At 39.5% G+C, this 22039-nt stretch overlaps 2 protein-coding genes across 11 annotated transcripts in view; one reads left to right on the top strand and one right to left on the bottom strand.

Annotated features, from left to right (window-relative positions):
- Positions 1 to 22039, top strand: part of TBC1D5 (TBC1 domain family member 5) — a 553318-nt gene that overhangs the window by 218891 nt on the left and 312388 nt on the right. The window lies entirely within an intron of this gene.
- On the bottom strand, positions 13009 to 15567 carry LOC108299747 (H/ACA ribonucleoprotein complex subunit 2-like). The gene is given in 2 exon segments (XM_037736384.1): positions 13009 to 13674; positions 13676 to 15567. Coding segments are annotated over 2 exon segments (462 nt in total). The 5' UTR covers positions 13703 to 15567; the 3' UTR covers positions 13009 to 13239.

Genomic DNA, 22039 nt, shown 5'->3' with positions numbered 1-22039 from the left:
AATGCCCCACCTAGAATTTTTAAATAATGAAATAGCTCAGCTTTTCACCCACATTTCTTAGGAAAGTATATCAGAGTTACCACGTGGCTTCTCACATGATGTAGTTCCGTTTTATTGATTTGTACATTAAAACAGATTTCTCCTTCATGGCTTGGTAGTGAAATGAATAATTAGTCCCTTGTAAGTATAATTCTCTACCTCTTCAACGCTTCTATTAACTCTTTTCATGCATTAGTCATTTAAAAAAACTACTGTAACTGCTGGTCTTTAAGATTACAAACTTGCTTTCTCTCTCTCTCTCTCTCTCTCTCTCTCTCTCTCTCTTTTTTTGAGACAGAGTTTCACTCTTGTTGCCTAGGCTGGAGTGCAATGGCACGATCATGGCTCACCACAATCTCTGCCTCCCAGGTTCAAGCGATTCTCCTGCCTCAGCCTCCTGAGTAGCTGGGATTGCAGGCATGTACCACCATGCCTGGCTAATTTTGTATTTTTAGTAGAGATGAGGTTTCTCCATGTTGGTCAGGCTGGTCTCGAACTCCTGACCTCAGGTGATCCACCCACCTTGGCCTCCCAAAGTGCTGGGATTACAGGTGTGAGCTATTGCGCCTGGCGCTTGCTTTCTTTGATATTACTCAATTAGAGGGAAGAATTGAATGTTGAAGGGAGGATAAGGGGAATGCAAGAAAAAAATTAAACTTTACTCTGGGAAATCACTCAAGGACTTCCTTAATCACTCTTTTATATCAGTGCCCCTTTGCTGCCACCCAACCAAAGTAGATGTTCCCAAAGACCTATTTATTCCAAGTTCATGTCTTAAAATTATCTGCTTACTTTGCTATATAACAGTCAGCAATATAATAAAACAGCCAGGAGTATTTTTTTAATATAGCTGATATATTTTTGTAAAATTCTCCTTACATGTAGTTTTTTTTAAAAAAAATATTTTCCTAGTGTTACTTGTAGATACTTATAAATTTTCTTCTAGAACTAAGTTAGGCTCATTGTGTGTGTTTCTCTTTAGGAGGTTTAAAAAATTATTGTATTACTATAGTCTTTTTGAATAGTGAGCACAGTAGTCAATTTAATGTTCAGAGTCTACATTTGTAGATGTTCACATCTACTTTAGTGTATTTTAGCAGATTATAAATTATATGTGTCATTTTTGGTAAAAAGAGATATGTTATTGTGGTATTTTTATTATTTCAGTCATTGTCTGCCTTCGAGTTTTTGAATGTTTTTCCATAATTATTCTCTGACATTGTTCTGTTCTTAAAAGATAACCGCCCAAAACCTTTGATAATACACTTTGCCCTACCAGTATGTCACTAATTGAGGCTCAAGTATTTTTTGTTCTTAACTTGTCATTCTGTGAGAATTGAAAATAAGTTAGTTCACCATCACTGTGTACTTTTGCTGGAATGAGGGCTTCCTTGTTAATCAAATAGTTGTTTTGAAACTTGAAATCTTTTTTTTTTCATAAATACTAGTATTTTATTCTAGAGTTTGGGTAGCTCCTTGAATTTTCTGAGAAGGAATCCCATGTGACATATATAGGAAAGCACAAGGGAAGGAATGTTATGCAAACTTCAAGCTGTTTGTACCTGTTAGGAAAATTTGAGTGTTTTAAGTGGAAGAAATTATGAAAATGATAAATCATAAAAATTATAATATTATTTCAAGTTATTTACTTTAAGTGGACATCTTCCTTTACATCTAAATTATATTTAAAATATAATTTACTTGCTTCCTTGGAAACGATCTGATACACTACCACTTGGTAATTTTTTGTATTTCTATAAATTACAGTGACTGTTTTGTTTTTCCTGAACTTAAAAATGTCTTTAATTTTAGTCAGGGAAAAAATATCTCAATTAGCTTTGATTTATAACAGATAAATAATGAAAATTTACCTTTACTCATTCAAGTCAGAGATGAGGCAATGTGTGAGCCATATAATCTTTTATATGATGGCAATATGTGTACTTAAATAATTATCCTACTTTCCTTCTCCTGTTCTTTCTTCTTCCACATGTAGAAAAACTTTAATGACAATTGACTTCCTAGCATTGCTATTTAGTGAAAATTTGAATGGAATGGGACTGATTTTAGCCAAGCATAGAACAGTACATCAATTTTTATTCCTAATTAGACTTGTGAATAGATTTGTTTTATTGAAGTGATAGATTTTCAATCAGAAATGTTGACATGATGATTATGAAAATTCAGTAATACTTAATAACTGAATCATAGAGGCACATGTATTTTATTATACAGAGTAAAAGTTGCCACCCAAAGACCTGATGTTCATTCATTTATGCAGACATATTTGTTGATCATATAGTGTCGGAATAGAATATTGAACAAGTAGACCACTTGCTTTCTCTCATGAAATTCATATTTTAGCATGAGATGGACAAACAAATTGAAAAGTAAGTACAGAAATAAGAAAAATCGGAGAAAGAAAAAACACTACACAAAGAATTAAAATAGGGTGATATTACAGTGAGTGGCAAGGTAAGTAGCTTGTCAGAGAAGATCTCTCTGAGAAGGTGGAATTTTGGCTAAATACTAATGACAAACAAGAGGGAACCAGATATGCAAGTATGAGTGTGTGTGTGTGTGTGTGTGTGTGTGTGTGTATACACATACATACATGTATGAGTTTTATTTGTGTGGAGAGCATGTAATCATTATTTTCCCTCTGCTGATATAATGGAGAATTTGTTCCTCTAGGACATATTAGAACAATGTGTTTATTGCTCTTCAATTTAATTTGCTGGTATCACAATTAATACAATTAGGGTCACTTGGAATGAAACTATTAACAAATTGAGTAATTTACTTTAACAATGTCAATGTGTTCTCACAATTACATTTGCTTTAATTAGTGTACAAGCTATTATTTAATATCATACTTCACATAGAAAAATGTAATAATGCATTCTTGGCTCCTTAAAAAAGAAAGAAGGAAAGTTAATGGACTGAGTGATTTTTGTGGTAGAGCTGTTAGCTGTGAAGTGATGGAGGAGAAAATAGAAAGTCAGAGGGCAAAGTTTGCAAGAATGTAACTAACACATTCTTGGAAGTTACCAGTACCTGGCAAGGTAAGCGCTATTGCCTAAATAGTATTGAAAACTTTTAATGACAGTTAGGAAGGGGAATATATCATCTTGGAAATTTTTAATAGTGTTTAGTTGTAATACTGCAATAATTAAATTTCTGAAAATCATAAAATAGATCATTCCTGACTTACCACCTTTATGGAGTGAAACGTAATGGTGCAGAATATTAAAATGGTGGGAAACAAAAAGTTACAATTACCAAATGAGCTTTTGTTTTATATTTTAATGTAGGTATTTCTGACCTAAGAATTTACTTTAATAGCTAATGAAAAAGCTCTGCAGAAGGAGATGGTGAGCAAGCTTTTCCAATCCTGTGGTTACGTCTTGTATCTGGCCTACTCTGGTGAGGTCAGAAGACCCAGGGAAGAATAAGTGGTTAAATTTCTGTTTTGTTATATGTAGAGTAAGCAGAAGGTGATGAGTTGTCAACCAAGTCATAATTAATAAGATCTACTGTTTTCTCTAAACACAAAAGCAAGATTTACTATCATATTATCAAATGACAGTTTAATGCAGAAAGGAGATAAAAGCAATCCAGACCGTTCAACACTCTTAATTTTAAAAATTAGTTTGATAATCTATTTGCCTAATTTGATCAATTTAAGTTTCTGTTACTTTCATCTTTTTTCCTTTTTATTCCTTTGGCTAATGACAAAAGTTCACAACATGCAAATAAAAAAGGAAGCAGGGGGAATTGTAATTAGGCAATAAATATTTAGGTATAAAATGCAGGAAGCTGCGGGGTGGGGCCAAGATGGCTGAGTAGATGCAGCTGCTCTGTGGCTCCCAGGGTGAAGAATGAAAATGACAGGTAAATCCTGAATCTTCAACTAAGGTATCCAGGTTCCCTCATTGGGACTGACTAGGCGGTTGGCATGACCCATGGAGAGTGAGGAAAAGCATAGTGGAGCGCAACTAGCCACCCAGGAGCTGCACGGAGCTGCTGGATTCCACCCAGGAGCTCCACCCAGGAGTTGCAGCTCCCTTCCCCAGCCAAGGGAGGCAGTGAGTGATTGTGCTACTCTGGCTGGGAAATGGTGTGTTTTTCATGGATCTGTGCAACCCAGGGATCAGGTATCCCCTCTTGAGTCCATGCCACCATGGTCTTGGGTCCCAAGCACAGAGTTGTGCAGACTCTTGGTGGCTGCTTGGGTTGCAGCCAACAGCAGCAGGCTGGAGACCGCCTAAGATGATTCAGTTCCCTGGGGAGGGGCAGCCTCCGCTGTTACTGCAGGTCCAGTCGGCCGTTTTCCCTTGATGGTGCCAGGGAGACTGGGCAGTTTGGACCAGGAGGAGTTGCCCACAGCACAGCACAACGCCTGTAGCAGATCATGGCCAGACTGCTTCATTAGGTGGGTCCTAGATCCAATCCAACTCACCACCGGAGCCACCCTGTGGCAATTTTGGCAACTCCAGGCAGGCGTTTACAGACAGAACTCTGATCTCCCTGTGAAGGAGCCCCTGGAGGGTGGGGCAGCTGCTGTCTCTGCAGATAGCAGTTAGTATTTTCTGCCGGCTGGCTCTAAGGAGTCTGGGTAGTCCAGATGAGGGGAGATTCCCCCCAGCACACTGTACCCACTCCACAAAGGGACAGCCAGACTGCTTCTTTAAGTGGGTCCTTGATTCTGTGCCTCCTGACTGGGTGAGACCTCTCAACAGGAATCACCAAACACCACATATAGGAGTATTCCAGCGGCATCAGGGCTGGAGCTCCTAGAGGAAGGAGCAGCCCATCTGCAGCCTCCACTGGTGATGCTTACAGGTGCGGGGTTGGGGGGTGACCCAGGCAAATAGGGTCTGGAGTGGACTCCCAGGAAACCACAGCAGCGACTATGGAAGAAGGGCCTGACTGTTATTAAAAAAAAAAAAAAGACTTTTAAAAGAAAAACAAACAGAAAGCAACAACAACATAAAAAACCTCATTCAAATGTCAACAGCCTCAAAGACTGAAGGTAGATAAACCCACAAACATGAGAAAAAAATAAATGCAAAAACACTGAAAACTCAAAAAGTCAGAGTGCCTCTTTTCCAAGTGATCGCAGCACCTCTGCAACAAGGACATAGAACTGGGTTGAGGCTGAGATGGATGAACTGACAGAAACAAGCTTCAGAAGGTGGGTAATGGTGAACTTTGCTGATCCAAAGGAGTATGTTCTAACCCAATGCAAAGAAGCTAAGAAATGTGATGAAATATTACAGCAGTTGTTACCCAAAATAACCAGTTTTGAGAGGGACATAAATGACCTGATGGAGCTGAAAAATGCAGCATGAGAACTTTGGAAAGCATATACAAGTATCAGTAGCCATATCCACCAAGTGGAAGAAAGGATATCAGGCTTTGAAGACTGTCTTGTTGAAAGAAAGCATGCAGACAAGCTGAGAGAAAAAACAATGAGCCAGGCACGGTGGCTCATGCTTGTCATCCCAGCACTTTGGGAGGCCAAGGTGCATGGATCACAAGGTCAGGAGTTTGAGACCAGCCTGACCAAAATGGTGAAACCCCATCTCTACTAAAAACACAAAAAGTAGGTGGGCGCAGTGGCGGGTGCCTAATCCCAGCTACTTGTGAGGCTGAGGGAGGAGAATTGCTTGAACCCAGGAGGCGGAGGTTGCAGTGAGCTGAGATCACACCATTACACTGTAGCTTGGGTGACAGAGCAAGACTCCATCTCAAAAAAGAATGAAAAGGAACAAACAAAACCTCCGAGAACTATGGGATTATGTAAAAAGACCAAACCTACCACTGATTGGGGCACCTGAAAGAAATGAGGAGAACGGAACCAAGTTGGAAAACATACTTTAAGATATCATCCAGGAGAACTTCCCCAACCTAGCAAGACGTGCCAACATTCAACTTCAGGAAATACAGAGAAGATACTCTATGAGAAGATCAACCCCAAGACATAATCATCAGATTCTCTAAGGTCAAAATGAAGGAAAAAATGTTAAGTGCAGCCAGAGAGAATGTCCAGGTCACCTACAAAGGAACCCATCAGACTAAGAATGGACTTCTCAGTGGAAATCTTACAAGCTGGAAGAGATTGAAGAAAAAAAAAAAAAAAAAAAAAAAAAAAAGAATTTCCAACCCAGAATTTTATATCTGGCCAACTAAGCTTCATAAACAAAGGAGAAATGAAATCCTTTTCAGACAAGCAAATACTGAGAGAATTCATCACCACCAGGCTTTCCTTGCAAGATTTCTTAAAGGAAGCACTAAATATGGAAAGGAAAAACTGTTACCAGCCACTACAAAAACACGTTGAAGTACACAGACCAATGACATTATGAAGCAACTACATCAACAAGTCTGCAAAATAACCAGCAAGCATCACAATGACAGGATCAAATTCACACATTTAAAAAACACACATAACTTAATTGTAAATGGGCTAAATGCCCCAATTAAAAGCCACACAATGCAGCTGGGGATGGTGGCTCATGCCTGTAATCCCAGCACTTTGAGAGGCCAAGGCGGGAGGATCATGAGGTCAGGAGATTGAGACCAGCCTCGCTAACATGGTAAAACCCTATCTCTACTAAAAAATACAAAAATTAGCCAGACCTGGTGGTGTGTGCCTGTACTCCCAGCTACTTGGTAGGCTGAGGCAGGAGTTTCACTTGATCCCAGGATGTGGAGTTTGTGGTGAGCCAAGATCACTTCACTCCCACCTAGGTGACAGAGCGAGCCTTCATTTAAAAAAAAAGAGATAGACATTTATAACACTAATGCCCATAACGAAAAGCTAGAAAGATCTTAAACCAACATCCTAACAACACAACTAAAAGAGCTAGAGAACCAATAGTAAACAAACCCCAAAGCTACCAGAATGCAAGAAATGGATCAGAGTGGAACTGAAGGAGATAGAGACATGAAAAACTCTTCGAAAAAAAAAAATGAATCCAGGAGCTGACTTTTTGAAAAAATTAATAAAATTGACTGCTAGCTAGACTAATAAGAAAAGAGAGAAGAATCAGAGACAATAAAAAATGATAAAGGGGGTATGACAACTGACCCCACAGAAATACAACCAGCAGAGAATACTATGAACAACTTTATGCAAATAAACTAGAAAATCTAGAAGAAATGGATAAATTCCTGGACACATATATCCTCCCAAGACTGAACCAGGAAGAAGTGAAATCCCTGAATAAACCAATAATAAGTTCTGAAATTGAGACAGTAATAAATAGCCTGCCAACCAAAATATAAAGCCCAGGACCAAATGGATTTACAGCCAAATTCTACCAGAGGTACAAAGAGAAGCCATGAATGAACTCCCATTCACAGTTGCTAACAAGAGAACGAAATAGCTAGGAATACAGCTAACAAGGGAAGTGAAGACCTCTTCAAGGAGAATTACAAATCACTGCTCAAGGAAATCAGAGACGACACAAACAAATGGAAAACCATTTCATGCTTATGGATAGTAAGAAACATTATCATGAAAATGGCTATACTGCTGAAAGTAATTTATAGATCTAATGTTATTCCCATTAAATTACCACTGACATTCTTCACAGTAGTAGAAAAAAACTTTTCAAATACATTTGGAACCAAAAAAAAAAGCGCAAATGCCAAGACAGTCCTAAGCACAAAGAACAATGCTGTAGGTGTTATGCTACCTGACTTTAAGCTACACTATAAAGCTACAGTAACCAAAACAGCATGGTACTGGTACAAAACCAGATACATAGACCAATGGAAGAGAGTAGAGAACTCAGACATAAGACTGCACATCTACAAACATCTGATTTTTTGACAAACCTGACAAAAACAAGCAATAGGGAAGGATTCCCTATTTAATAAATGGCACTGGGAGAACTGGCTAGCCATTTGCAGAAATTGAAACTGGACCCCTGCCTTACACCTTATACAAAAATTAACTGAGGATTAAAGATTTAAACTATGAAACTCTAAAAACCCTAGAAGAAAATCTAGGTAGTAGCATTCGGGACATAGGCATAGGTAAAGATTTTATGATGAAATCCCCAAAAGCAATTTTAACAAAAGCAAAAATTGACAAACTGGATCTAATTAAACTATAGAGCTTTTGCACAGCAAAAGAAACTGTGACCAGTGTGAACAGACAGTGTATAGTGTGGGAGAAAGTTTTTGCAATCCATCTGACAAAGATCTAAAATCTAGAGTCTATATAAATTTACAAGAAAAAAAACAACCCCACTAAAAAGTGGGGAAAGGACATGAACACACTTCTCAATAGAAGACATACATGTGGCCAAAAAACATATGAGAAAAAGTTCAGCATCACTGATCATTAGAGAAATGGAAATCAAAAGTGCAGTGATCTACCATCTCACACCAGTAAGAATGGCGATTATTAAGAAGTCAAGAAACAACAGATGTTGGTGAGGTAAAGAGAAACAGGAATGGTTTTACACTATTGGTGGGAATGTAAATTAGGGACCTCTTGGGAAGGGGTGGGAGTAGGGAGAGCAAAACGAAAATGCAAGAAAATTGAAGAATATACAGATTTCAAGGAAAGAGTTTCATAGGAGTGTATTTACTTTTTCAACACTTATGAGTGTTTATGCAACAATCCCCCACTGAACTGCAATGTTTATTTTAAATTCTGAGGTCAGTCTACCAGGTTGTTCACAGATGTGATGAGTCAGGGATAGAATGGTTTACTGAGGAACAATCTACTTAGCAATACTAGAAAATTAGGTAATTTTAAAAATAGCATTGTGACTCTTTCATAAGCAGACTACTACTTGCTTAGTTACTACATATACTATGGTAAACATTTGATCCTTATTTGATGCTCATTGCACCCATTCTCTAAATTTTATTTTTAATTTAAAAATGATTGATTTGTTGATTGCTTAACCCAGCAGTCCCCAGCTTTTTTGGCACCAGGGACTGACTTTATGGAAGACAATTTTTGCATGGACCAGGGAGGGGTGGGGGATGGTTTCAGGATGAAACTGTAGGCTGATCACATCAGATCATCGGGCATTAGTTTCTCATTAAAGAGCATGCATCCTTGATCCCTCATATGTGCAGTTCACAATAGAGTTTATGCCCCTATGAGAGTTTAATGCCACTTCATATTTGACAAGAGGCAGAGCTCAGGTGGTAATGCATGGTCACCCACCACTCATGTCCTACTGTGTGGCCCGGTTCCCAACAGGCCAAAGACCGGATGTACATATGGCAGATACTCAACATCATAAGTTATCAGGGAATTGCAAATTAAAATAACACCGAGATCCCACTGTGTACCTATTTGCAGGATTAAGATTCCAAACAGTGACAACATAAAATGCACACAAGAATATGGAGCGACAGAAACTTATTTATTGCTGGTGGGAATGCAAAATGTTACAACCACTTTGGAAGACCGTTTAACAGTTTCTTACAAAATTGTACATACTCTTACCATATGATCCAGCAATTTTGCTCCTTGGTATTTACCCAAGTGAGTTGAAAACTTAAGTCTGTGGAGATCTGCACACAAATGTTTATAGCAGCCCTATTCTTAATTGCCAAAACTTGGAAACAACCAAGATATCCTTCAGCAGACACTGGATTAACAAACTGTGGCACATGTATACAATAGAATTATTCAGTGATAAAAAGAGTAAGTTTTCAAGCCACAAAAAGACATGGAAAAAACTTTAAAAGCACATATGGATAAGTAAAAGAAGCTAATCTGAAAAGGCTACATACATTATTCCAATTGTATGACGTTCTGGAAATAGATAAACTAAGACAGTGAAAACATCAGTGGTTGCCAAGGGGCCCAGGAAATGGAGGAAAGAATGAATAGATGGAACACAGAAGATCTTTAGGGCAGTAAAACGATTCTGTATGGTACTCTAATGTGGACACATGTCATTATAAATTGTCAAAACCTATAAAACATATAGCACAAAGAATGAGGCTTAATGTAAAACTATGGAGTTTAATAATGATATATTACCATTGGCACATTCATATAACAGATGTGCCATGCTAATGCAGGATGTTAATGATAGTGGAAACTGTGTGTGTGTGGTAGGGTATGTATGAACTCTCTTAAGTTTTTCTATAAGCTCAAAACTGCTTTTAAAAATAATAAAATCTATTAATTAAAAAGAATCCAAGACCCCAGGATTCTTCTTCTATTGATTTTTACTTTTTCAGATGGTATGGTAACTTTTCCTTTAATGTAAATACATGCTTAGTTTATTTGAAATACGTGAATACTCAAAATTAGTGATTCTTGAAATTACAAATTATTAGAAATAGATGTGTTAGGTTCTCTGCTTATATCTCTCCATTACTGTAGCTCAAACCTTTTTAGTTTATAGTTCTCAGTCTCACTCCTAGAATAGGCCAAATCCTTCTCTAATCTAATCTTTTGCATGGGTGGTTTTTGTAACTCATGACCTTCCAACATCTAATTCTTCATTTGACAATTTTTGTAAGACTTCTCTTGTTAATTAGTGAGCAAAGTGCTTTGCAAAAAATGACCAATCCTTAATTTTAGATTGGAAATATTTTCATAATCATTTTTACATTAACTCATTATGTTTTTATGTTAACTCTTAATGCAATTTTTCTGTATATTGATAGCTTGGCTACTTAATAATGGGCAGGGCAGAGAAATCTTAGTACACCTGTCAAATGTCAATCTGAGGTCAGTTTTTATAGTAGATTATTTTCTAGAATAGTGGTCAAACTTTTTCTTACAGGGCCAGATAGTAAATATTTTAGGTCATGCCATGTTAGCATGAAAGGAGCCTAAGACAATAAATAAACAAATTAGTGTAGATGTGTTCCAGGAAAACATTATTTACTAAAACAAGAGGCTAACCAGTTTGTCCAGTGGATTGTAGTTTGTTGACCACTGTTGTAAAATAACTATCACTATGCTATTGAAATAATATCTGTAGTGAGAATGTGACAGAGTACTAGGATATGCCATTTTCCAATATTTTCTTTAAATAGACTATCGTAAAAAAACACCACTAGAGAAGCTGCCCATGAGTTGGGCAAAACAAAGGCATGCACTTGCTCTGGTCTTGTAGGAAGCTGCCAGAAAGGTTGAAACATTCAACCACAGTTCTTTCATTATCAAGTTTGCATAGCTCCCTCTAGCACTAGGAACACCAGCTGCCACTTTACTGTTGCAGTAGATCTAGAGGGTGAAGATGTTAGGTGGGCTATTTAAAATGCCACAGTGTGCTGTTAATTGTTATCTCAATGCAGTAGATTCTGTCTTTATTAATCTTTCCTCTGTGTAAGTTTTGACTAGATTTCAGAGATCTGCAAAAGTTGTTTCTTAAAGTTTTTGCCAGCTTGTTTGTTGTTTTTGTGGAAGGGCAGAACCCTGTAGTTACCCGATCTGCCATTATTGGTGTCACTACTACTCATGTACTGTGAAGACACTTTTAAAATTTTACTAAAAAAATTATATCTTTAAAAATAATTGAATGTAGAGAGCACAAAAACTAATAATGTTTTCAGACATATGCATGGAGGAATCACAAACCTCGCAGTTCCTTTAAAAAAATAAACTCATTCCTTATTTCAGTACCAGAAGCATTTAGTAAATCCTAAATAGTCATTTTTCTCTTTTTCATTATTAGAAGGTGGTATGCATAATAGCAGCATACATCAGAATTGCTCAGTGTTGATTTTATGTTCTCTAATATAATTTCCGTATCTTATGTTTATCGTATCTCTATTAAGTAATTTAATAGTATTTTCCAGAGTTACTTTGCAAAAGTAAATCATTGACTATATTACTCTTTTTGATTTTGTTAAGAAGGTTCAAGTAGAGTGAGTGTGGGTTCCTCGTTTTCCTCTCTCGGCTCTCATCATATAAGTACAGAGATTTTGTCTTGTATCCTGTAAATTCACCCTAAAGAAAGGAAGTCTATGGTAGCCTATATACTTGTTTTAAGGCCAGGCCTAGTGGCTCATACCTGTATTCCTGCTATTTTGAGAAGCTGAGACAGGAGGCCCACTTGATCTCAAGAGTTCATGCCCAGCCTGGGCAGTACAGGGAAGACCCTATCTCTACAAAAAATTTAAAAAATTAGCTGAGCATAGTGGCATGCATCTGTAGTCTCAGCTAATCGGGAGGCTGAGATGGGAGGCTCCCTTGAGCCTAGAGGGGAGGGGGGTGGGAATACACACACACCCCATCACCTACATCTGGCATCTCTCCCCTTGCTATCTCTCCCCCGCTCCCCCCCCCCCCCCCCCCCCCCCCCCTTTCCCCCCCCCCCCCCCCCCCGTGTTACCTGTTTTCTTAGTTATAAAAGTCACCTCAGGGTGCTTGGAGTAATGATGGTTGTTACTCACACCTGGGGCGGGAGACCTTCTGTCATTTATTCAGTTTCTGATTAATTTGTTTCTGAAGTTTTAGTTCTACCTCCACCATAGTAAACTGTTAAGTTTTGTTATCTCCTAATAGGCTTTTTAATTAAGTTGTTATTAATTATGTCATCAGGAGTGTGACAGGTTTCATATTGAAAATAGTACTCTATTGCACATATTTTATGTTGAAATAATATTGAACTTCATTTTCTGTTCCCGTCTTTAAGGATAAACTGAGTGATTCACAAATTAACATTAGGCGGGAAAAGGAGATCTTTTGGGTAGGGTTCTTTTGATACTTTATATCCAGTGATATAGGTATAGGTAATGTCTTTAGGTGGTATAGGTAATGTCTTTTTCTAGTTAGGCCATTTTCTGAAGTTATCTAATGGTTTTGAGAGAATTTTTTGAAGATAAAATTTTGTTTTCCTAAATTTCATGTCCAGGCTGCTGTAATTAATAGCTAATTTTAAGAACTAAATAAGGTATGGGCCAAAATGTCCAGTAGACAGTCTTTATTTTTTATTAATTAATTAATCAATTAATTATTTATTTGTCTTGGTGTTTACTTTCCCATCCCACATTCTTGGGATAGCCTTCACTTAAGTTCCACAGGAAATGGCTGGCATTACCTCATGAAAGGGCTGTCAGAGCTGCCTGGGAAGAAGGTGTGCCTTGGGGAACTGGGAAGATGCCGTCAGTGTGGGTGGGCAAGAGGACAGCCAGTCATCCCACTGCCAACCCAGTAGCTTCCAGAGGCAGGTGCCTAGGTGCTACCAGGTCCCCTCACAGGGATAGGGGCAGGGACTGCACCTCCCCCAGGCACTGGTCGTAGGCTTCCTGGTACTCCTTGTGGGGCTTGACCATTATCACACAGGTGGGGTGCTTGGTGCCTGCGGCTGCACCCAGGTCCGTCTTAGAGGGGATATAGACACAGGGCAGATTTCTGTCCTCACACATGACTGGGAGATGGCAGTATACCTCAATGGGCAGTGTGTCCCCTGCCAAAACCATGATCCTTTTTTCTCCTTTGTTGACAAACTTCTGAACCTCTTTCACCCCGCGCGGAATCTGCTTCTGCTTCAGGGCTTTTTTGATGGATTTGTAGAGCTTCTGCGCCAGGCAGCAAGAAGCTAGGGGCTGCGCGATGGGGTTCTGGTTGACCAGGAGCTCCCGGTAGGTCCGCTCCCTGGAGCACGCCTACGCCTGAGCCTCGGGGCCGGTCCAGATCTCCTTTTATTTTGGTCATCGCAGCGGCCTCAGAAACCTAGTCCCAAGGGGGCGAGTCCACGCGGTCCGCAGCTCTAGGCATCACTGGACAGTATTTATTTTGTACTCTTTCAAAGGTTAAATTATTTTTTACAGCTGTCAGGCATACTACTTTAATAGTACTTTATGTACTTTTAATTAATTGTGTGTTAAATTTAACATCACAAGTAGCTTATTAACAAATGTTTTGTTAAACTTCACTTAAAAATGCAGTAAATATCTGACAGTTTCTATACCTTCTTTTAATGAGTCTGATTAATTTGATAAACGTGAACACTGTTAATACTATACAATTCATATATGAATTTTGTATTTGCATACACATCAATAAGATTTATTTTTATGGTACATTAAAAACTTAGTGTAATAGTACAGTCTACTCAAACATAAACCAAAACTGAGTAGAAATTTTGGTTATGGATTGAACATTTAAATGTAAAGTTTTGAGTTTTCTTCTCAAGCCCCTCCCCCCAAGAAAAGTAATTGATTTAAGCCATTTGCTATTGCCAAGGCAAATATAAATAGGTTTCATTTAGACCTTCTAAATTTATGGAAGCAATTAGAAATCAAAATTTAGAGCCTACTAGGAACTATTTTAGGGGAGGAAGTATGAGGTGGGTGGGGGTAGTTTAAGAATGGTTTTTAATGGTATTCTATGGAATCCATTTATAACTACTTGCAGTTCTTAAATGGTTTATCTACTTTTAGAGGTGGCTGTTAAAGTTCTCTGCAAAGCCTAAGAGGTGCTGTTCTTACTAACTTCTAGGCAAGAGTCGAAGTTTAGGTGTGAGAGCAAGTGATGAAAATGCTAGGAACTATTTACATGCGTGGTCATTTCTTGCCATTTAAACACACATATACACACATTCACATAGATCAGGTTTATATTTATGCACAATCTGGCCTTTTAACAAAGAAAAATAAGCCTGTGTTTAGGCTGCCACTGATAAAAACAAAACAGCTGAGACTTTAATGAACACCATACTCAGGGCATGTAGGACATAAGGCGAATTAAGCAGGTTACAAACGGCACATCTTCTGTTTAGATATGGGAGATCTCCCCAATCCTGACAATTAGTTGTACTGACAAGGCAAGCAGACAGTCAGAAACAGAAGGAGATCATTTGTATCAATTTGAGAAACAGAACTAGTAATGAAAAAATAGCCACATAAAATAGTTCGTCTTTTGCTTTAAAATTGTTCTTTCTCTATATTCGCTCCAAAAATAAATACACACTGGTAAACAAAAGCTTCTTTTGTTTGCAAATAAAGACCAACTTAGTTTTTATTTTTATTTTTTAAAAAAGATTTTTCTGGACACTCAAACGAATTTTAATCTTGGTAACCTGACAGCTTTGTTTAAACATTGAATATGAGTTCCCTTTCATGAAAATCTTTTCAAAGTATAGTGGTTCAGCTGTGAAAACCTGAATACATTAATGATGACAAAGAAGCTCCAGAATGAGCCAACATTTGTTTTGTTCTCTTTCAACATTTCTTGATAAATTGCATACACAAAAGTATTGCAGGATTATTTTAATTTCTCCTTATTTCTTTGCTAATAAATGTCTTTGTGTTTACCCTTTTACATCCAATACCTTACTATTAATCACTTTATATTATTTATTTTTAAATGACTTTAAGAATTTGTTTTTTAAACTATGCCTAAAGGTACATATTACAGGGAACATTTGAACAGTTGCTTTTGGTGTATGTGATTACACATCAAAATCCATGACTCTAAGTTTTGGATCACTGTTTTCTATAATAAACCACTTGCAATGCTCAGACAATTGTGTTCTGAAGGAGTTTATTTAAGGATCATTTTCTTTGTAGCTTAATTTATTTAAAAAAATGAGTTGGCCAGGCATGGTGGCTCATGCCTGTAATCCCAGCACTTTGGGAGGCTGAGGCAGGTGGATCGTCTGAGGTCAGGAGTTCGAGACCAGTCTGCCAGACAACATGGTGAAACCCCATCTCTACTAAAAATACAAAAATTAGCAGGGCGTGGTGGTGCATGTGTGTAATTGCAGCTTCTTGGGAGGTTGAGGCAGGAGAATTTCTTGAACCTGGGAGGTGGAGGTTGCAATGAACTGAGATCGAGCCACTGCACTCCAGCCTGGGCAACAAGAGCAAGACTCCGTCACAAAAAAAAGTCATTTGCCACAAATGCAATATTGAAGTATTTTAATACAACGCATTTTTAAGGCTTTATAGCATACTTATTCTACATAGTCATTCTTATGAAATGTGGCATGGTTAATTTTTCTGAAATAAATGTTTCCTTTGTGAGAAGTTTTTATTTTTGAAATTTTATGTGTGTGTCCTGTCTTGTTTTAAAAAGATAAGAGGCATCATTTGGGACATACTCTGTGAAGATAAGCTTTTTCTTTTCTTTTTTTTTTAAGATACAGGTCTCACTCTGTGGCCCAGGCTAGAGTGCAGTGGCATGATCATGGCTCACTGCAACCTCTACCTCATGGGCTCAAGTTGTCATGGAATACTTGGGGTGTTGCTTTGCCAGCCAAGAACTTTTGTGGCAGACAGCACCTTCTACCCCAGTACTGCTTGCGCCCACCAAACTTGTTCCACCCACTTGGCTTGGCAGGCTCTGCTTGGCTTATGCTACTCGCCCAAATCCCATGCCTAACAAGGGCAAGCCAGGCACAGAGTGGAGTGAGTGTGGGGTCTGGCCACTGGGTACAGCCAGGCACATTGGTTGCTTCAGCGGGGCGGGCAGCCCTAGGTGCTGGCACAGACACTAACTCTGTGAAAGGCTGCAGCTGGATCAGATGTACTGCAAGCGACTTCTGTTGTGGCCGCCCACATCTTGGCAAGGGGGATGTGATGACATGTAGAAGCTTGGAGACACCAGGGACCACAGAGCCCCAAAGAGGTTGTCACAGCCCTGGTTTGGGGAGCCCCTGAGTCTGGAGTCCCCAAAGGGCCCTGGCTCTTCTCTCCTTTTGGTTACCAACAACATGGCTAGGAATGTTGTGGGGCATGTTTCAGCCATTTGCATTATAGCTCTTTTAGTCCCGACATTCGGCAGGTCCCAAGTTCTTGTCCTGCATCTGGGAAGAATGAGGTATGTGGACAACTGGAGGGTCAGCAAGGCAGAGAGGAGCTTCAGTGAGTGACAGCAGCTCTAGAGGGATCAGAAGTGGTAGCTCCTTTCCACAGGCACGTCATCCTGATGAGTGTCCAGCTCTCAGTGGAGAGGAGACTGGCCGTGGGCAGCTCCTTTCTGAAGGCAGGTCATCTGAACAAATGTCCAGCTGTCAGTGGAGATGAGACCTGGAGTGGTTAGCTCCTTTTCACAGGCATGTTGTCTCGGTGATTTGAGGAGACTTAGGTGGGTAATTGCCTCCCGTACCTGGTTATCCTGGCAGGGTCCAAGGTTTTTATGGGCTCAGAAGTGAGGAAGTACCTGTTGATTGGTCCATGGGCAGGGAAAAAGCACCATAGGTTCTCACTCCTGGCAGAGGACTTTACCCAGAAGTGACAGTCCTGCCCCCAGGCTTCAGGCCATACATGGCTTGAAGGTGGGGCTTCACTGGGGACTTGCCTGTTTCTGCCCAGGACCATGTCTGCCTCCTGCCACCACCAACCTGTCATCCATGGCACCCAGGCTGTTTGAGCCGAGGGCTGCTTGCAGGCACACACTGAGCCATCCCTAGCCCCCATCACCCTCCCTCCTATGCTCGTGGTTGCCCAAAGTCCAGAAGGGGCTGAGGTGGCAGGAGGCTGGCATGTCAGTGCCGCCCCATGTGTAGACACACCAAGCTGGGTTGTGACATCACCTGGGCTCAGCCACATCTTTGCTTCACCCCTGAGAGGATACCAGGAGCAGGGAGAGGCCAGGCCGCAGCAGCAGGCACTTTGAAGACTGTGGGATAAGGGGCTTCCTAGGACCCCAAGAGTGCAGGAATGCCTCAGTCTGGAGCTGCAGCTGAGTGGCCGTAGCTGTGCCCCAGGGCAAGGAAGGGGTCCAGCCCTGCCTACTCGGTAGGGAGAGGGGCTCCCGCCTGTTCTTGGCTCCTGCGGGCTCACAGAGCATGCAGCCCCAGCCAGCGCCTCCCCTGCTGCACTCAGCATCTTCACAGTGGCTCCTCCAAATGGGCCGCTGCTGCCATTAACGGTGATCTTCCCACCTCCGTCTCCTGAGTAACTAGGACTACAGATACATAAGAACCATGCCTGGCTAATTTTTTAATTTCTTTGTAGAGATTGGATCTCACTCTGTTGCCCAGGCCAGTCTCAAATTCCTGGACTCCATCCACGTCGGCCTACTAAAGTGCTGGGATTCAGGCATTAACTATCATGACTATCCTCTTTCCTGATTTTTAAAGTTTAAACATGTTTATTCCATTTACAAAATGCTTTCCAGTAAAAATGTATCACAGAGTTTTGCGAATTTAGTATTTTTTTTTAAATAATTTCTTGAACTACACCTTGGTATATTATTGTTTGAAGATATTTTCCTCCCCTCCCCAGGCACAACCATGCCTGGCTAATTTTGTATTTTTAGTATAGATGGGGTTTCATCATGTTGGTCAGGCTGGTCTCAAACTCCTGACCTCAGGTGATCCACCCGCCTCGGCCTCCCAAAATGCTGGGATTACAGGTGTGAGCCACTGTACCCAGCCAGGAATGGTTTCTTAAAGCATCTCTTTGAGTAATTTGACATTTAAGGAGGCTTGATAGAAAAGTTCCAGGGAAGAAGCTAAGTGTTCTCAAGAAGAATGACACAGAGTCTATTCATACCCCATTTTTTGGTGGGTAGGGATTTAACTGCATAGGCCACTTGCTTGGCAAGGCAGCTTTTTGTCTACCAAGGGCAATCTGAAGAGCCTACATGTGTGAACCTCACATATGTGCAGCCTTTCAGTAGCAGGGGATGGCTGTGCCAGGTGGTAAACAGAATTTCCGGGGGTGGGGGGGAGCAATAACAAGGTCTCCTATACCTTCCCTTTATTGAAAGCTGCCAAGAGAGTGGGACATAAATTTCTGGGAGAGACATAAGAAGCCATGTCTTTCATGTTACTAAAAAGTTAATACAATAGGCCATTTCAGGATCCCTACCCTTGAGTGCTCTAAAGATAGACATGTGTTTGGAGAATTTTTCTTGAACATATCCAATCCCTACTTCTTGGGTTTCCCATGAAAAGAGTTGTTCCCCTTTTCTACAGAACTGGGGCTATCACAAATTCCTTACTCATGCTTCTCAAAGAATTAACCCAGAGGAAGTTAAACTTCTTATATAAGCATAGTCAGAGGACTGTTCTCACTGAGGACCTCTGGAGCCCCCCCAAAAAGCTGACTATCCTTCCACACTCAACTCACAACCTTCTTAGCTACAGTAACATAGACCGTCTAGGTAGCTTGCTATAAATTATAAATAGAGCTGAACTTCCCGATGAGTCATGTATCAGCTTTTTCTTCCTCTCTCTTTTAATTTTATTTGAATACAAGTAATGTGCTTACACAGATTTAAAGATCAGTATCGCTCTCCTTTCTGAAGTGCGTATGTCTGACCATCAGTATTTCAATATCAGATAGTGAATGAGGCCCACAAAGTTTCATCATCCAGAATGGAGGCCGATTTTTCTCTGCACAACATCTCACCTTAGCTGTGCATGGCTTTCCAGAAAGTAATTCTCCTTTTCTGTTGCCAGGATATCACTGATTTGCCGGCACTAGGAGAGCTGATCTGGTGGATAGAGTCTACCAGCTATCAAAAATTATCACTGTATCTTTTTTCTTTTTTTTTTTCAGATTCACTCAACAGATACCCTTCACTACATTTTTTTTTTTAAAGAAGTAGTTAGTGTTTCTAATTTTCTAATTCATATGTCTTCTTTAGGTTCTGTGGTCACAGTTCACACATGTTTCTTGTTGCCTTTACCATGTACAGCACCAGATTTAAGCTTTACCTGGTTAGCTAAGTCAGTCGTCAGGTAACTGTTTCACTTTTGGCCTTTTGAAATTTATGGGAATTTGTAAAACCTCCAGGCTTTTTTTGTTGTTGTTTTGTTTTTTGAGATGGAGTCTTGCTCTGTCACCCAGGCTGGAGTGCAGTGCGGCAGTCTTGGTTCACTGCAACCTCCACCTCCTGAGTTCAAGAGATCCTCCCAACTCAGCCTCTGAGTAGCTGGGATTACAGGTCCCCACCATCACTCCCAGGTAATTTTTATATTTTTAGTGGAGATGGTATTTCACCATGTTGGCCAGGCTGGTCTTGAACTCCTGGCCTCAAGTAATCCACCCACCTCGGCCTCCTAGAGTGCTGGAATTACAGGCATGAGCCACCATGCCTGGCCTGTTACTTTGTTTTTGAATCGGAGCCTCACTCTGTTGCCCAGACTGGAGTACAGTGGCAGAATCTCAACTCACTGCCTCTTCCACCTCCCTGGTTCAAGTGATCCCTCCCCTCCCCTCCCCTCCCCTCCCCTCCCCTTCTTCCCCCTTTTCTTTTTTCCCCCCTTTTCTTTTTTTCCCCCTTTTTTTCCCCCTTTTCTTTTTCTCCCTTTCCTGAGATGGGGTCTCTCTCACCCAGGTTTGTGCACAGTGGTGCAATCACAGTACGCTGTAGCCTCAACCTGCTGGGCTCAAGTGATCTTCTTGTGTCAGCCTCTGGAGTAGCTGGGACTTAAGCTATCATGCCTGGCTAATTTTTAGATTTGTTTTTGTGGAGACAGTGTCTCAGTATGTTTTCCATCTGGTCTTGAACTCCTGGGCTCAACAGTTCTCCTGCCTCAGCCTCCTCAAAAGCTAGGATTATGGACGTGAGTCACAACACCCAGCCTGAGCATGTTTTCAGTTGGCATTTATCTAGCTCAATGACTAAAATGAGCTGTGTAGCCATTTATTTACCAAGCATTAGTATTTCACATTTTTCATAGTGTATCATTTAACTTTTGTTGCATAGCATACTATCCCTAAACTTGGTTATACTATATAGTAAGGATTTATTATGGGTGACAGTAAAGTGACCAAGTTGAGTAATTCTCTTACTCTGAGCTGAGTTTGCTTACATGTCTAAGCAATGGGTGATCTAAGATGGTGTCACTGGTATCTGCAGACTGACTGTCTCATCCTCCAGCAGGGTGGCCATCACTTGTTTACATGGTGATATCAGCTTTCCAAATAAACTGCCAAGTTTCAGGATTTCATGAGACCTAGACTTGGAACTGTGACCTTGTCAGATCTGCCACATTTTCTTGGCCAAGGCAAGTAACAAAGCCAGCTAGAGGCAAGAGGTAGCAAAAGTTGTATTTTTGTATACTAGCAGTGAACAATCCTACAATAATTTTAAGCAAAAATTCTATTGATGATAACATAAAAAGAATTAAATAGGAATACATTTAATACCAGAGTAGAAGAAGTACATTGACATCTATAAAACATTACTGGAAAAAATGAAGGAAGTTATAAATAAGTAGACATTTCATATTCCTGTATTAGAAGACTCAGTATTACCATGCTGCCACTACCTTTTGATGGAAGAAGCTGGACAGTTACACCCTAAAAGTCATATGTTTAGGAAGAGAATAATTGGGCCATTAATATCATCAACTTTTCACAGATACTAATCCGAAAATAAATGAACATTTATGATATGTAAATATTCTATGTTAATAAGAATCAGCCAAAAAAAGATGGCATTACTGGACATAAAATAATTAACTGAAAACCTAAGCTGATTGACTGAAAAATAGTGGAAGCAATGAGAACTCAATTAAGGCAGCTAATGGTAAACAAGCAAAAAAACAAATTTTTCCTATATTTCTGGGTTTTCCAAATTAAAAATGTATACATGTGAAAAGGTTGTACTGAGGTCTTTAAATAAATTCTGTAATCAAATTTATTTCAATCACATCTCTAGAGAGTTTATTTTAAGCTTTAAAATATCTTTCTAAAAATCATTCACAATTATGAACTGTTTGAAAAGACAATATGTGTATTCTCTTGTGTGAACATTTTTTATGACTGAATTGGAAAACTAAGGTGTAGTGGATACATTTCTATAAAGAGAAGAATTATTGAAATAGAGTTCAATTCAGTAAAATATTAAGTACTCTCTAAGATTAGAGTATACACATTGCTTTCTAGGTTATATTATAGACATCAAAAACTGTGGTTACATAAACTGATGTATAGCTGTTAAGTATGTACGAAAACTTTAAAAATGAGAAAAGTTTGTTATTTGTTAAAGTGATTTTTATAATGGACATACAATGATATATACAGTTATATCACAAGTTTTAAAATGTAAAAGAAGAAATAAATTTCTCCATGATCCTATAACCATTAA

The sequence above is a fragment of the Cebus imitator genome, unplaced genomic scaffold (assembly GCF_001604975.1).
Source record: "Cebus imitator isolate Cc_AM_T3 unplaced genomic scaffold, Cebus_imitator-1.0 Scaffold24, whole genome shotgun sequence".
Taxonomy (NCBI): domain Eukaryota; kingdom Metazoa; phylum Chordata; class Mammalia; order Primates; family Cebidae; genus Cebus; species Cebus imitator.
This window is presented reverse-complemented; position numbering and strand designations above follow the sequence as displayed.